At 36.3% G+C, this 14872-nt stretch overlaps 2 protein-coding genes and 1 long non-coding RNA gene across 4 annotated transcripts; 1 reads left to right on the top strand and 2 right to left on the bottom strand.

Moving 5' to 3' along the window:
- Window positions 1–1295, top strand: LOC121052668. Its single transcript, XR_005809758.1, has 2 exons — window positions 1–371; window positions 620–1295. It is a non-coding gene; the product is annotated as an uncharacterized LOC121052668 (long non-coding RNA).
- Window positions 1296–3324: 2029 nt separating this feature from the next.
- Window positions 3325–5808, bottom strand: LOC112182315 (vacuolar protein sorting-associated protein 24 homolog 1). Its single transcript, XM_024320776.2, has 6 exons — window positions 5533–5808; window positions 5321–5397; window positions 4828–4930; window positions 4469–4590; window positions 3723–3917; window positions 3325–3637 (listed from the first exon to the last, which is right to left on the bottom strand). Exons 1-6 carry the CDS (start codon window positions 5642–5644, stop codon window positions 3557–3559), a joined length of 690 nt encoding a protein of 229 aa, XP_024176544.1. The 5' UTR covers window positions 5645–5808; the 3' UTR covers window positions 3325–3556.
- A 551-nt stretch (window positions 5809–6359) lies between these two features.
- Window positions 6360–9762, bottom strand: LOC112182317. Of its 2 annotated transcripts, none has more exons than XM_024320781.2 (5): window positions 9581–9762; window positions 8403–8648; window positions 7739–7820; window positions 6953–7019; window positions 6360–6792 (listed from the first exon to the last, which is right to left on the bottom strand). In XM_024320781.2, the coding sequence occupies exons 2-5, from the start codon at window positions 8524–8526 to the stop codon at window positions 6739–6741; spliced, it is 327 nt and encodes a 108-aa protein (XP_024176549.1). In that variant the 5' UTR covers window positions 8527–8648; window positions 9581–9762; the 3' UTR covers window positions 6360–6738. The 2 variants fall into 2 exon arrangements, with proteins under 2 accessions (XP_024176549.1, XP_024176548.1); XM_024320780.2 differs by having other exon boundaries at window positions 8403–8631; window positions 9581–9760.
- Between the last annotated feature and the right edge of the window lie 5110 nt (window positions 9763–14872).

Below are 14872 nucleotides of genomic sequence, written 5' to 3'. Positions count from 1 at the left end.
CCAGTTACCCGAGGAACAGAAGGTTCGCAACTCTCGGAGTACGTGAGAGAAAGCATCGGAATCCAGGTAGGGATTCAGGACTCTCCTCGGTTAGTTGTTTTCTTATATATTGTTATTTAAGCGATGCATGTTAAGTGGTACGATTTGGTTAAGTTCAAATGCAATGCATACTAACCAATCCGTGAGAAAATGTGTGATGGCTTGAGAGCGAAAGGTGGCTCTGACTTCCTTGGGTTCGATCCCCAAAACCTCCGGAGGATTAGTTACGCCGGTCGTCCGGGTATTCCGATAGTAATAACGGGCCCGGTACGTGTGCGTAGCTAGGTAGCGGACGCTCTCGCTACGCTTACCTGGTGATGAAGTAAATTGAGGTAAGGTCGTGTAGTGGGTCTATGGGACCGGCCATCTGGTAAGATTCAGCGCGCGTATTCAATTTTGTATCATGCATCGATTTTCGAGTTAAAAAGCATTCTCACAAAGTTTGTCGTTCTTTTAAAATATTTGGTTTAAGTATGTTTCGAATACTGGAGCGCTCCCAATACTGGTCTATTGATTTTCAAACCTAGTTGAGTTAGAGTTCCTGTTGAGCAGCGAGGACGAAAGCTCACCCCTACAATAGTATGGATGCAGGTACTGTGCACTGGTGACGGGACAGTAGCGGATGGAGCTGGGTGTGTGGAACAAGTTCGGTAAATCTTTGTTTGGTTTCCAATCTGAATTATACTTCGAAATCTTCGTGTTCAGGACTTGTTGAAATCTAGTCTCGTGTCAAAATGAGTTGAATTCTTTTCATAGGGATTCGTACCTCACGTTAGCTTTTATCCAAGTTCTGGACGGATGAGATAGGTTTTAACAAATTCAAGTTTTTCACCTCAAAAGTATTTGTAGCTTCCGCTGTGTTTCTACAAAAAGTTTTTCAAATAAAATGCCTAGCGGTCTTTAGAATGTAAATCGAGCGTTCGGTTTATGTTTTAGAGATTCGCGGCACTGTTACGTGCTTAAGCTGGTGAGGTGCAGTTTGGGGCGTTACAGTGCTGATCCTGAGGCTTGGGTGTGCGGCAGCTCAGATGCTAGGGCTTCAAGTAGGTTGAGTGTTTGGGCTCCAAACAAGATGTTGGGCTTATTGTGGGCTCAATTGGGTCCTGGTTTTTTATTTTTTTATTTTTTATTTTTATTCTAAAAGTGGGCTTTCTTATTTTGTATGAGGAGGCTTTAGTTTCTTTTCTGTCTACTTGAGTAGAAAAGAACACAAAGTAAAGAGAGACTCTGTTGGGCCCCATTGGGCGTTATTTTTATTTCTCGGGGCACTACTTTTCTTTGTTTGGGCTTAATCCTAGAAGGTGGGTGTACTAGGAGATTACTAGTTTGGTTTGCTCTTTTAGTTAGGGTTGGCTTTATAGTAGTTTCTACATAACGGTTCTTTCTGTCGCCCCCATAAGGGGGGATTGTTCTTGTACTGCTTGTTGAGCTGCATAATAGATGACCTCTTTTACTCCCAAAAAAAAAAAAAAAGCTTATATACATAATACACAAGCACCTAACAAGTGTCACACAGTGTATTTCTTGAAATTTCCAGACATGCTTCATTTGTTTCACATTATTGAAAACATATATATGGCTAAAAAAGCAGGGATCCAGTCACAGGGTTAATTGCTTGGATACCATTCATCCTGATATCCAAAAGATTTAGATGTCCTAATTCAATGTACTTTCACTTTTCATTCACTAAGGGATAGAGATAGTTTTAAAAAGGTTACACAATGAACAAATAAAACCTAGGGTTCTACAACATGAATTACCATTACGCATCTTAACCCAACTAAACAGACGAAAAAATGGACAGTAAAACAAGAGATGAAATTCCCACTTAAACAAGAGCAGAGACAACACTAGGTAAGCTCTGCTAAAACTTGAGAAAGTAGAGGCAGTAGAACTCAGGAAAAGTTCCGACGGGCAACCAAAAAGCATTGAAACGGATATTACCTTGGTTATTTCTCGCTAAATTCTTGCATTACGACAACCATTTCTGGGGCTTTCGTGAGGTCATTAACAACTTTATGGACCTCTGTACTCTTCGATAGATGATCCACAGTATAGGCAAGTGCTGCATGCACATAAAACATATCATAAAGCTGATTTCAACCAAAGAAAAGGGGCTGGGGTGGATTGTGGAGTTACATAGAAGATAAAAAGGTGACAGAGCGTGTATAAAGTACTTATATCATGCACCAAATTATTCAGACAGCTCATGCTAATTAGCTTAAAAGTTAAAAATTTACATTCGTTCATAGTCATGCAGGAACTAGAATATTATTGAGTTTTTATCACCACTAAGGTCAAAAAAAATTTGCACCGGACAAAATGATATCTTACTTTAAAAAATGATACTTAAATTTTTAAAACCAAATCAACTTGATACTCAACTTTCATAAGTGATTAAAATGATACCTAAAGTTTTAAAAACAAATCAACTTGATACCTCGGTTTATTTTTTGTAAGCTCTCTCTTAAAATTAATCACGTGTGATGCAGTGTTTTGTAGGATCATAATAATATTTTACACAAAAACTGTTTTTCAATTATTTTTTATTTTACTTTGTTGATTCCCCCCCCCCCCCCCCCCCCCCCCCCCCAAATTTTTCTTTGTTTCTTTAGAAGGTGGGAAACATCCCAACTTTATTTGTTTCTAAGATCGATGGTGGAATTAAAATTGAATGGAAGATTTTAATTCTATAGAAGAAGAAGATTGGGATATTGATGGTTGATGGCCCTCTGATCACAAATCACTTCAATTTCTGGGCTTAATTTTGCATCTGTGCATCTCTATATTCAGTTTCGGATTCTAATTCTGCAAAACTTTTGAATTTCAGTTACAGATTGCAGAAGAACGAGGAAGAAGGAGAACATAAAAAGAGAACGAGAAAGAATTAGAGGATAATATTGTTATTTCTAATTAAAAATTGAGTGAAAGATTGTATATACTCTTAGCTTTAATAGAGATGTAATGAAAAATGGACGGATATATGAAGTTGATCAATTTTTACAAGTCTAGATATCTATTTGATAACTTTTGAAAGTTTGATATTATTTTATCTTGTGCAAGAAAATTTTAACTTTAGTGGTGATAAAAACCCAATATTGTTTGACAGTACAAAGCAATACCAACACTTACTCCCGGGTGCATCGAATTCAGTTGGGCCTTATTTTCTTGAAGGCGATTTAAAGTTAAAATATGGCAGTAGCACGGAGGTGGTAGAAGTACTGTAGTAGTTGATGACTATAGTTTAGCTTCTTGCACGAACATATGCATAAAAATTATAATTACTTTACCCTGAAAAGCATCTGATCTAGATGCATTATAATAAACAGAACCTTGTAATATAACATTCATTACAGAAGAACAAATTTCTGTTTTTCATAAACGAATATTTGAGTTGATGCTATTGTTAAGTTGTATCTAAACATCATTACAGGTACTGCTAATAGCCTTTACAGAATAAGCACAACCGCACTTCTTCCTAATGCCAATGAAACAAGGGAAACAGTTTCATGAGCAATTATGATCTGACTTGAGCAAGCCGCGCTCTCAACACTTCCAATTCTTCCTCGTCATCTGAAGCTTCTGCTGTAGCTTCTTCCTGCACGAGTTAGCAACAACAATTTAGGTCCGTTGAATCTTGTGAGGAAAGAAAAACTAGAAATGGGAGTCTATTTAACACATACTTCTCGTGAACCACTAGCTCCCTGGGCAGGTAACTTGATCCTCTCTTTCCTGACAGCTTCAGGAAGCTGGGCAGCCGTCTCACCAGCTATTTGACTAAGAACCTTCTCAACTTCTTCCTCAGTTTCCTCTTCTATATCTTCCGAATCTAATGCTGTATCAAGAGTATCGTTTACAACTTCTTCAATCAGCCCAGCCTGTATGACCAAAGAGTGTTACACGTAATGATTTCATGAAAATCAATATACACAAGCATCTAACAAGTACCATATAGTGTATTTCCTGAAACTTCAGCTATGGTTCATTATCTTCAAATTTTTGAAAATATGGTTTGAAAAACAGGGATCCATCAGACGGTGGCTCACTGCTCAGATATAATTCATTCTCTCCACATCTTTGTATTAAGTAAATACCCTAATCTAGTGAAGTTTCACAGTTCATTGATTAAAGAATATAAATTTTGCTATCATTCTAGAGAATAACAAAAAAGAAAACAGTCAAGTCTCTCAATCAAATCATTGGATAGAACAGCAATAAATTATGTGGCATAATCCACTGGAAAGGAGTTGAAGCCGAATAAACAAACAGAACAAAAAAGAAAGAAAAAGATGAACAATAAAGCAAGAGATAAAACTCCCACTTAAACAGGAGCAGAGGCAGCACTAGATAAGCCCCACTAGCACTTAAGAAAGTAGAGGCAGTTGGACAAGTTCTACCAGGAACCCAAAAAGCACCAAAAGGGTATTACCTTGGTTATTTCTTTGGTAAATTCTTGCATTGTGACAGCCATTTCTGGAGCTTTCGTGAGTTCATTAACAAGCTTCATGACCTCTGTACTCTTTGATAGATGACCCACAGTACGGGCAAGTGCTGCAAGCACATAAAACATATCATAAGGCTGATTTCAACCAAGGAAAAGGGGCTGGGGGTGGATTGTGGAGTAACATAAAAGATAAAAGGGGACGGCGTGTATAATGTACTTATATCATGTACCAGGTTATTAGATTGTTCATGCCAATTAGCTTATAAATGAATACACAGTACACATTTACATATGTTCATAGTCATGCAGGAACTAGAATTCTGTTTAAGAGTACAAAGCAATACCAACACTTTCTCCCAGGTGCATCGCTATCGAATTCAGTTGGGCTTTATTCTCCTGAAGACGACTTACAGCTTTCCTCGACCCCAAAATCTCCCTTGCAAGTGACTGAAAATAATTCACAGATCAATCAAGACATAGAATTCACATGGGTGTTCAAGCTAACACAAGCACACATCTAGTACACGGAGGAACAGACTATCAGCATTCTACAATCTACATGGCAAAACAAATGCAGCTAAAACACCCAAAATTCACTTGAGAAATACATGAAATAGATCAATAGCTGAAAAGATTCTACTGAATAAAAACACCATACTGACATTATTGACATTGTGATCTAAATTCACAAACCAAAAAGACCCACCAAGCAAAAAAATTTCCCTTCCAATTCACATTGGGATAAAGAACACAAATTTTTTTGCATCAAGTCTCTAACTTTCTATCGAGTCATTCATGATTGAGAAACAACATTTTCAACTGAAAAACTCACGCTACCTTTGCTGAGCCCATGTCATTTCTCTTTGCAGCTTCTCTAATAGCTTTCTGTACCACCTTCTCTTCTCGCTCAAGATCTACCAAAACAAAAACCATCAATCTTTTAGACCAAATCACCAAAACAACACAAACCCATGTCACCCAATAAGACAAGAAAACCAAATCCCCCAATAAAAACCGAAACTTTGATCAACAGAAACTTAGATGATCACCTCTGATTTGGCGCTCAATGTTGCGGCTCTCCTGGCGAAGTCGTCTCTGCCAATCCTTGATTTGCTCTGTTGGGTTTGGCTTCGGCTTCAACATGCTCTTGAATTTCTTCATTCTCAAAAATCTAAGCTCCTTCTGATCCCCAGAAAACCAAAGAACGCTTTTAAACTAAAACTATGTTGAGATGGAATCTGGTCTTGTTCTTCTCTCTAGAAACCGAGACTTTTCGTCTCCGCGTTTACCTTCGTGGAAAGGAAACTACCCATCACCCAGTATATCCCCGCGCGCCTTTTTTTAATTTTTAATTATTTTTCGGTCTCATTTTTTTTTCTTTCTTATCCAATAAAATTCGAAAGGCCAGAGTGGTACATACATAACATGTTAAGTTCGTTTCCGTAAATAAAGTTCACTGCATACATATTGAAAGTATGCTTATGAAAATAGGTGTCCAAAATTAAGAAAACCATTCTCATCATTGTAAGAATAGAAGAAATCTGCTCATCCAAACGTTTGATAATGGTATAAATGTTTAAAAAAAAAAAATTAAGAAGGACACAAAAGAAGTGTCACACTGGCAAGAAAATTGTAGAAACTGTATAGTGAAACGAAATTGTGTCCCTTTTAGTTAATCCCATCTGCCTTGAGATTTTCCAATTACGTTGAAAATGTTCTAAAGTTAATCCAGTTTACCACACCCATGATGAAGCTATTTTACTTCATGAGTTCACAACAAAGCAATACCAAATTGGCAATCATAGCCTTATGAGCACTACCATTGATCAGTATGGTCATTAGTGATATTGAAGACATAGTAAGAGACAAAAAGCTATTGTTGCATCCTTACTTGATTACCTCAAATTCCTACAATTATTAAGGGTTGCAGTTCATAAAAAGAAGTAGAAGTAGAACTACATGGTCCTCAGTAGGACCGCAAATCCGATGATAGTAAGAAACACAATTAATTTGTCTGGGAAGTTATTCATAAATCATCATTCTGACCTGAAGTATATCTTTTTTCCCACAGTATTGGCAATATTTAACAGTATCTGGATTTATCATCCAAAGAATTTGGGGAACTATAATGATTTACTTTTGTTCTGATGTGGCAAAGCATGGCCACGTCATGGCATTAATCAGCTACAAGGATTTAGACTATCATCCTTAATCACGGTTTTGTAGAGGGTCAACTTTGATCTCTTCTGGACTGCCTAATCGAACAGGCCTTCATCATGCCAAATATCAACTAAAAAGTCTACCATCTCCTGCACAATGTACCAGTTGCTTAGAATCACAATACATGCAAAATCTTGTCCTACAAAATGAAACACATGGAAACACAGATGGAAGACAGTTACACCTAATAATATCTCATGATTCTATTGAACAGGTGTGTGCATAATTATGTGACTGTTTCAAACTTACAGTTAAAGGGATTGGCTCAGGGAAACACTCATTGGTTGAAAGTAGATCCTCATACGCTGTTGACCAGCTGCAACATAAACTTTCCACATTATCTTCAAGAAGTAGCAACAATTCAACAGAAAATAATTGGGCAAAGCCGCTGATATCATCAATCATTATGATGGAGGTATAATATGCAGCACATAGCTTTTGCATTAATCTTCCAGACATTTTTTTAGCAGCTACGATTAAACAGAAGTAAGTGGACAAAGCTACTAATATGGACACGCACCAAACAGAAGGACTAAAGGAGATATTTTGAAAAATCTGCAAACTATAGATCAGCAAGTGAGGTGCAAGTTCTAGTTGACAGAGTGACAGACATCCGAACATAAGTGCAATCAACAATTCAACAGAAAATAATTGGGCAAAGCCACTGATAGCATTAATCATTATGATGGAGGTATAATATGCAGCACATAGCTTTTGCATTAATCTTCCAGACATTTTTTTAGCAGCTACGATTAAACAAAAGTAAGTGGACAAAGCTACTAATATGGGCACGCACCAAACAAAAGAACTAGAGGAGATATTTTGAAAAATCTGCAAACTATAGATCAGCAAGTGAGGTGCAAGTTCTAGTTGACATACCAGTCTTAATTGCTTCATTCTTACCTAATAATATGTAGTGACAGTTATTCTCTCCACTTTTTTCTTTGTTTTTAAACTCTAAGTTGCAAACTCTTAACGATGACTAGTACACCAACTAACCCCATTCTATCCAAGAATTGTGTTAGGAGAAAATACCTTATAATTGGATCCTTGGCCATTCTTTGCACCTGCTGATCCCCGACCCACTTTCTTCTACTGTCATGCCAAGCAATTGCAGCTACATGATAAATTAGCTTTATTATCATGAAAGAACAATATGATCAACATCAATCATGTAATGACAAAACTAATTTGTTTGTTGCAAGGAATGGTAATGGGGGATAGGTTACTTTGGAATCGTTGCTTACGACTCCTTTCCCCCACCCTCAGGGTAAAAAGAAACAGAAAAACCATCACACTGATGAAAATCCAAATTCCAATGCTACCCCTTTTGGTATAACTCGGCTGTAAAAGATGGTTTACAGGGCAGTACTGAGCCGCAAGTGATGTCAAGATGGAACATCAATCTACCTTAGGAGTATTACTTTTGTGAACAAAGAGGGGAAAAATTATGAACACTTGGTGGTTTTGGAAATAGGCAAATATGGTAACCCAAAAGAGTTTGATTACTTCACTAACTAATAGAAGATATTCTTTGAAAAGTCAAAGTGTGCATAATATCTGAACAGACTTAACATAGATGTCTATTCTACAGTAGGAATTATTTCTGACTATGAGTTAGTTTAATGGTGTCACACCAACATTGAAAAAATCACGGATACATATACAAGTATGAATACTTAGTATCTAATGAACTTACCATAGTTGACAAATACAGAAGTGTTTGCTTCTTTTTCTGCAGGACTTTTCTCTTCAGTGGCAGATTTGTTATTCTCTAAAGATTGCTTTTTATTGGAACGGGAATTTCCAGTACGCATCTCCATTATCTCCAAGTTGAGTGACCATTCCTTTTATGCAACTGCTCCCAAAATTGAGGACGAGTGTTTCCTTTCAGAGACTTTCCAAAGTTCCACTAACAGAATGGTCACCTAGAATGCAGGTTTTACTGTTTAGTACCAGGAAGCACCGCCAATGGAAAATCAGATCAAATATAGGTAAATGAAGAAGAACCAGGGGCCATGCAACACATGGTGGTTAAACTTATGCAAATTGGTAACACCATAAGCTCCACAATTGCACATAACCAACTTAATAAGAAGGTAGTATAGACCCGGTTGAATCATCAAGAATTACTTTCCTCTAGCTTAATTGTTTTTGAAGCATAAAACCTCCAAACTCAATTCTATCCAGCACCCTCATGAGTACCTGAACTCATGATACTTCGAAAAAAATATAAAGAGGCTCCAAAACCCATTTTGACCCAGCTCAATTGCGTATTGCAAGAACTGGGTCATCATTGGACGCAGACCCAGATTCAAAAATGAGTCTTTCAATAGAACCCACATCACGGTAGCTGTAAAGAAATCACATTTCAACTCTCATACAGAAACTGGGGCTTTTTCAATATTACCCACCACGCCCCAGCATAAATTGTCCACAACTCTTTGCAACATTCAAAATTAGATGATTCAATAAAGAACCTATTGCTCCAAGAACCAAAACAGCTTCAGCTTGATTTATTAACCATTAACACATTTCCAAACTAATTACCCACTTAACATTTTATCTCATTGATGTTGATGTTCAATGAAAACAATCAAAAGGCAAAATCTTTTAATCCAAAAGAGAAGTAGCTAGAATATGACATATATTAGGCAAATTAGATCCGGAGGAAAAGAGAAAAATTGCATAACACTGAATCATGGAAAAAGGCATAAGATTTCAACATTTTCAATGCATTCTTCCATAAAAATCCAAAAACAAAACAAACCCATTTGAGATCCACAAGCATAAGTCATACCAAAAGCCACAAAATTTACAGGAAAAATGAAAAGGAGAGGACTAGAATGCATTACAAAGAAAAGGGCAGAGAGGTACCTTATTGCGCACGTTTCACGGGAAGCACTCAGTTTTGCAGAGATTGAGAGAGAGTGTGAATTGGGTCATGAAATTTGGATTTGGCCGAGCAAAAACGCAATAAGAAATGGAATGTCATAATTATTTTTTTTTCCTTATTCAAGGTTTTCTGGTTGTATGGTTTTTAGCGTTTTGAAGTGTGTAGTTCTTTTTCAGTCACTCTCTGTTGCCGACGTGGATGTGAGTCGGATTTGGCTAAGTTTTCCCCTACAAAGTGAAATTATGACAATGTCCTCCACCCTTAAGTCCTTAACCTACAATTCTTTTTCTTTCCTTTTTCTTTTCCTTTCCACAAAAAAGAAAAGGGTATACGATATTTCTTTGCAAGAAGTTGAACACGTGTTGTTTAACTGTTCTGCTATTTTTGATCAAAAAACAAAGAAGTTCTGCTAAAGAACATTGTGTTCTTTTCATGTCATTCATATGTTTTAGCTTAACGGACGGTTCTTTATGATTATTTGATCCTTCTTACAATTAATTATTTGTTCGATATAATTGGATAATTAACTATCAATGTTTTGATTAGTTATTTGTACATATAATGATATGATATATAAAGAATGACATAAAATGAACGATTCAAGACTTCGGGTCATGAAAGTGAAACTCACATATGTATTATAAATCACTTGGTCTATAATGTGTTAGATATCATATGTACATGTATGTTCGGTTATGGCAGCTAATTTTTTTATTAAAGAATGGTAATTCATTGATATTTCAGCAATGTCATATTAAACGATCTATCTTATAAACTCATATTTTCAGTCATTAAGATCGGCAAAAAAAAAAAAAATCCGTACAAAACTCATAACACAATGCTAATAGACATAGAAAATGATGGCGACATCTCCTCTAACTTTTTTTTCTCTCATTATAACAATTCGTCATTATTGAGTCAAACTCAAAACTTCTATTTGAATTTGTTAATCAATGCATGGCAACTGGCAAGTGCCTAAAACACTTTCTTAGTAATCTAGAATTCAATGTCACTTTGCTGAGTACATTCTGGGTGTCGGGTTTGTGTGGGTGATGAGGGTTGTATACACACACTACTAGAATTATGCTTATAGGACACCCTCCAATAAGGGTGCTCATTATTCACAAAGGCCACCAAAATCTTCATTAGCCACTATGTAGCCACCAATAACATGACAGTGGTGATTGCTGGGGTTTCCTTTGCAGCATAGAGCACCAAAATACAAACAGTGCCCAAGTTTTCAACATAGACAAAATGTTGTCATGTTAGCTGATATGACAGTTGCCAACTTTAGCTATACACCAATTACTAACCAACCATTAGAACGGTGTCTTCAAATACCACATTATTAAAAAAAAAATATATTATTAATAAAAACCATTAAATAGCTGAATACAAGAAGATGTATTCATATACATATACAGTATTCATATACATCATCGCATTCAATCAAAATCTACAGTTTGTTACAAATGTAACTACAACTTATTGCATTACCTAATAAAGAAACCTATTGCAACTTACAAGCCTATACTTGCATTTCTTTCACCAGTAAAGAAAAACTGAATGATATTTTTGTGTCAAGGTCTTCCGCAGATTACTTCGTGCAACTTCTCAACTTCTTCACAGTTTCATTAGATAGTCATTAAGCTTGGGTTGGTCCCTTGCCAATTCAACGACTGCATATTCTAAGTACATATCAATGAACAAACATATAACTTGCACTAACCTAGTTATCAAAAAAATTGACATTCATACCTTTTAATTTGAGATTGTGCATTCCATTTGTTTGGCTGAATGATCATTCCCAGTTCAGAGTCTGCTTCAAAACAAAATCCATTTCTGACAAGGCCACCTGGTCATTAACTGAAATGAACAAACCACAAAACATGTTATGACATTCCTACAACATTTTCTTCAAGCAAACTATTATGTACTCAGTTCAATTATAATAGAAACCACACATTTGGAGCAGGCAGGAGTAATACCTTCAACATAAAGCAATGGCAAATCTCCTCCTCCATTGGCCTCTTACCCTGTAACAAGTACAATGAACCAATAAATTCATACACCATTTTTTCTGTACTTCATAACTGAAGAATTTGAGAAGAAAAAGAATTACATTCATCGTATCTTGAACATATATATATATATATATATATATGTTACATACAGTAGTAGATACAATATATATATATATATATATATATATGTTATATATACAGTGGTAGATACAATCAAACTCTAAAGTCTATCTATATAACTTATCAACTCTATCTATACAATTAAGTAAAGATGACGTAAGATATATTCAACGTATTGTTATTAGCCAAGACATATCACTTATAGCTTGTACACTTGCAATAGAAGGAGAAGTCTGCATAGGAAGAGTCCTAGAGCTAACAATAACACAAAAAGGAGAATATAATGCAAAGACTTATGTAATTCAAATATAAATATAGTGTGTGTGTGGAGCTAACAATAACACAAAAAGGAGAATATAATGCAAAGACTTATGTAATTCAAATATAAATATAGTGTGTGTGTGTGTGTAACAATAACACAAAAAGGAGTGCCGGCCATGCCAATCCTTGTATCTGCATGTGTGTGTGTGTAACAATAACACAAAAAGGAGTGTCGTCCATGCCAATCCTTGTATCTGCAACTATGTTAATCAATCCTAAAATGTGCTTCTCCACAATTTCAAGATAACACAATGACAATTAAATTGTTTCCTCCCTTTCATATCAATGGAAATTTAAACCAACAGATCAATGATAAAATCAAGGCAAAAATATCTACATAAACTCCATAGCTACAAAATCCGTAAAACAGGGTTTAGAACATGATTGAAGGATCCATGCATCTTCCAACAAATCAAAAGCATAACTCATTGGGTACATATCACAGCTTTCAAGTGAATTGAGTCTTACATGGGATATAAATGTACCTAGGAAGCAATACTCAACTGGCCTTAAAATAATTTGGCTTAACAAAAGAGTATGATTTCATCTTCAGAGCAAGATACTACAACTCTTTGACTACTTGACAGTAAACATTAGAACAATCTGTTCAAGTACCTATAATTTGTACATAATTGACAATGACCTTGTCTCTGATTTTGTTGCCATCACGGTCAATCACGTTGAACACTGAAAATATAAATTTAAAATAATTCTTAGCAAAAGGGAAGATAGTGAGAGGGGAGATGAGGAATATCTTAGAAACAAATACATACACAAACTAACATCTTTACTTTCATAATCAAAGACCGATAAGACTGAATTAAACAACTAATGATTGTTCAATTGCACAAATAGGAACATGCAAAATTCTAGAATCAAATGAGAAAGAAAGAAGCGTAGTGTCAAATGAGATCAAGGCCATGACTTAATCCACGTCATGTCGTGCGGAAAGAGGTTTAGGCCATGACTTTAACCCACGTCTTCTGACATAGAGGTAGGTTGCGCCAATATTGGCATAAAAGGCTGGGCCCTTTCGATTATTTCTTGTGTTGTTCTATTGATTTCGAGTACTGGGCCACTGATATTCGATGCCTTGGAAATGCAAAGGCACTAATGAAGCCCAACAGTACCAAAGTGGACTAGTTTAGAAACCAACTCATATCAGAGGCCCTTATCAGTGTTCTATAGCCAACTTTGTAGTAGTGACAATCTATCCCGGAAACAAACATAAACAAAATGATAATTCTCAGTACGTACGATCCAGAAGATGTTCAGACTTTGGAAAACAGAACTAGTACAAGCAAAGCAACAACTTTCTCTCTCTTCCCTTGAAGAGGGATCGTATAGTGACTTCCAGCTCTTACGAGTTGCTCTAGGGATTTTCGTTTGGCTTTTGTTTTCTATATTTTAGCATCTGATGCAAGTTATCTACATCTTCCTTTTATAGCAAAACCACTACACTGCAAATGCGCATCCTTCACATCCAGGATGGAATGTTGATGATGGGGTTCACGAGTATGGCTCCCTAGCTATTAGATTTAGCGACTCCAGCAACTTCAGTCCATGCATCGATCGGTTCGTCTCCATGAACAAACACTGGGTAGTAGAATTGGGTAGGTCTACGTAAGATAGCAGGTTTTGTCATTTGGAAGTCACTAAGTTGAGATGGTACAAACATCATCCACCCTCTTGAGAACACACATTTTCATTGGATGTCTGAGACTTGGGACGATATGAAGCAACAATGTCGTCGTCACTGGAGGAGTACTATAAGTTAGTGACTACGGACACCTCCATTCTCCTCTCCTGGACCTGAAAGGACCTCCGAAAGAAATTGGGATATACAAGTTAGTGAGTACGTTAGAATAACACCACGTCTGTAACATTACCCGACCTTGGATGTTGGAGACTTACAATTAGATAATGACTGTATTCAGAGGGAATCCTTGCTAACTGACGTAGTTGTGTAGTTCGAATATATTGTTAGTTGTGGAAGCGACGAGCTGTTTACTTTACTACCTGTGGAAAAGCTTTCTTATGTAATGCAAAAGGCTTTGAATTCTTTTCGAAAAAAAAAAAAACAAACAAAAAAACATTATTGGACCTTAGGACTAGGCAAAGTAGGCCTGTGCCCATGGCCTTCAAAGGTATGGGCCTCAAATTTTTTATTTTTTTGAGACTGGGTCTTGAAATTTTAGAATTTACATATAAGTTTTTTCTCAAAAAAAAAAAAAATGGTGAATAATAAAACTCTTTTATAGATAAGCGAAATTCGTTACGCTCTAGTAGAGTTGTCAAAAAAAATCATCATTACCTAAATAATTCAATAATTTTAAGTAAACAATATAGCTCATCCAAAATTAATCAACACTACCCATTACCCAAATACCCACGATGAGAAGTCAAATGTGCATCTAAATTATGGGTACGCTCGGCGACATTTCTCAAAGCGCTCAAAAGAGGAGAAATTCTAACAAAAACTAAATAAAAAAGAAAAACTCGAGCCCACGCCCAGTCCAATGGGTCCAAACGCAGGTACACATCCCTAGAGGCAAAATCTGACCTCGAAACCAAAAGACGGCCTCTGGAGATCGACGTTTTGTATAATTATAGGACTCAATTACTTGAGCCCAACTGTCTCGACGTTTTGTATGAGTACTAATACAAACTTTATTCAATAATCAAATAAAATAGGTGGGACCAATTACATTTTGATACATAGTCAATCACTTGGAGGGTGCCGACAGAGAAATTATTAGGTGGTCCTGGACCACCACGTGTCATGCTGACATGGTGGTCCCAACCAAT

Source organism: Rosa chinensis, chromosome 1 (assembly GCF_002994745.2).
Source record: "Rosa chinensis cultivar Old Blush chromosome 1, RchiOBHm-V2, whole genome shotgun sequence".
NCBI classification, from domain to species: domain Eukaryota; kingdom Viridiplantae; phylum Streptophyta; class Magnoliopsida; order Rosales; family Rosaceae; genus Rosa; species Rosa chinensis.
The sequence above is the reverse complement of the archived record's forward strand: the minus strand, read 5'-3'. Positions and strand labels throughout refer to the sequence as shown.

Bases quoted from the DNA above. Each gene is read 5' to 3' on its own strand.
- LOC112182315 (XM_024320776.2), bottom strand. From the start codon at position 5,644: ATGAAGAAATTCAAGAGCATGTTGAAGCCGAAGCCAAACCCAACAGAG. The intron at 4,591-4,827 runs GTATTGCTTTGT...ATGTGCTTGCAG, and splicing joins GCACCTGGGAGAAAGTGTTG to CACTTGCCCGTACTGTGGGT. The intron at 3,918-4,468 runs GTAATACCCTTT...TTGGTCATACAG, and splicing joins TTACCAAAGAAATAACCAAG to GCTGGGCTGATTGAAGAAGT.
- LOC112182317 (XM_024320781.2), bottom strand. From the start codon at position 8,526: ATGGAGATGCGTACTGGAAATTCCCGTTCCAATAAAAAGCAATCTTTA. The intron at 7,821-8,402 runs GTAAGTTCATTA...TTTATCATGTAG, and splicing joins TTCTGTATTTGTCAACTATG to CTGCAATTGCTTGGCATGAC. The intron at 7,020-7,738 runs GTATTTTCTCCT...TTTATGTTGCAG, and splicing joins GCCAAGGATCCAATTATAAG to CTGGTCAACAGCGTATGAGG.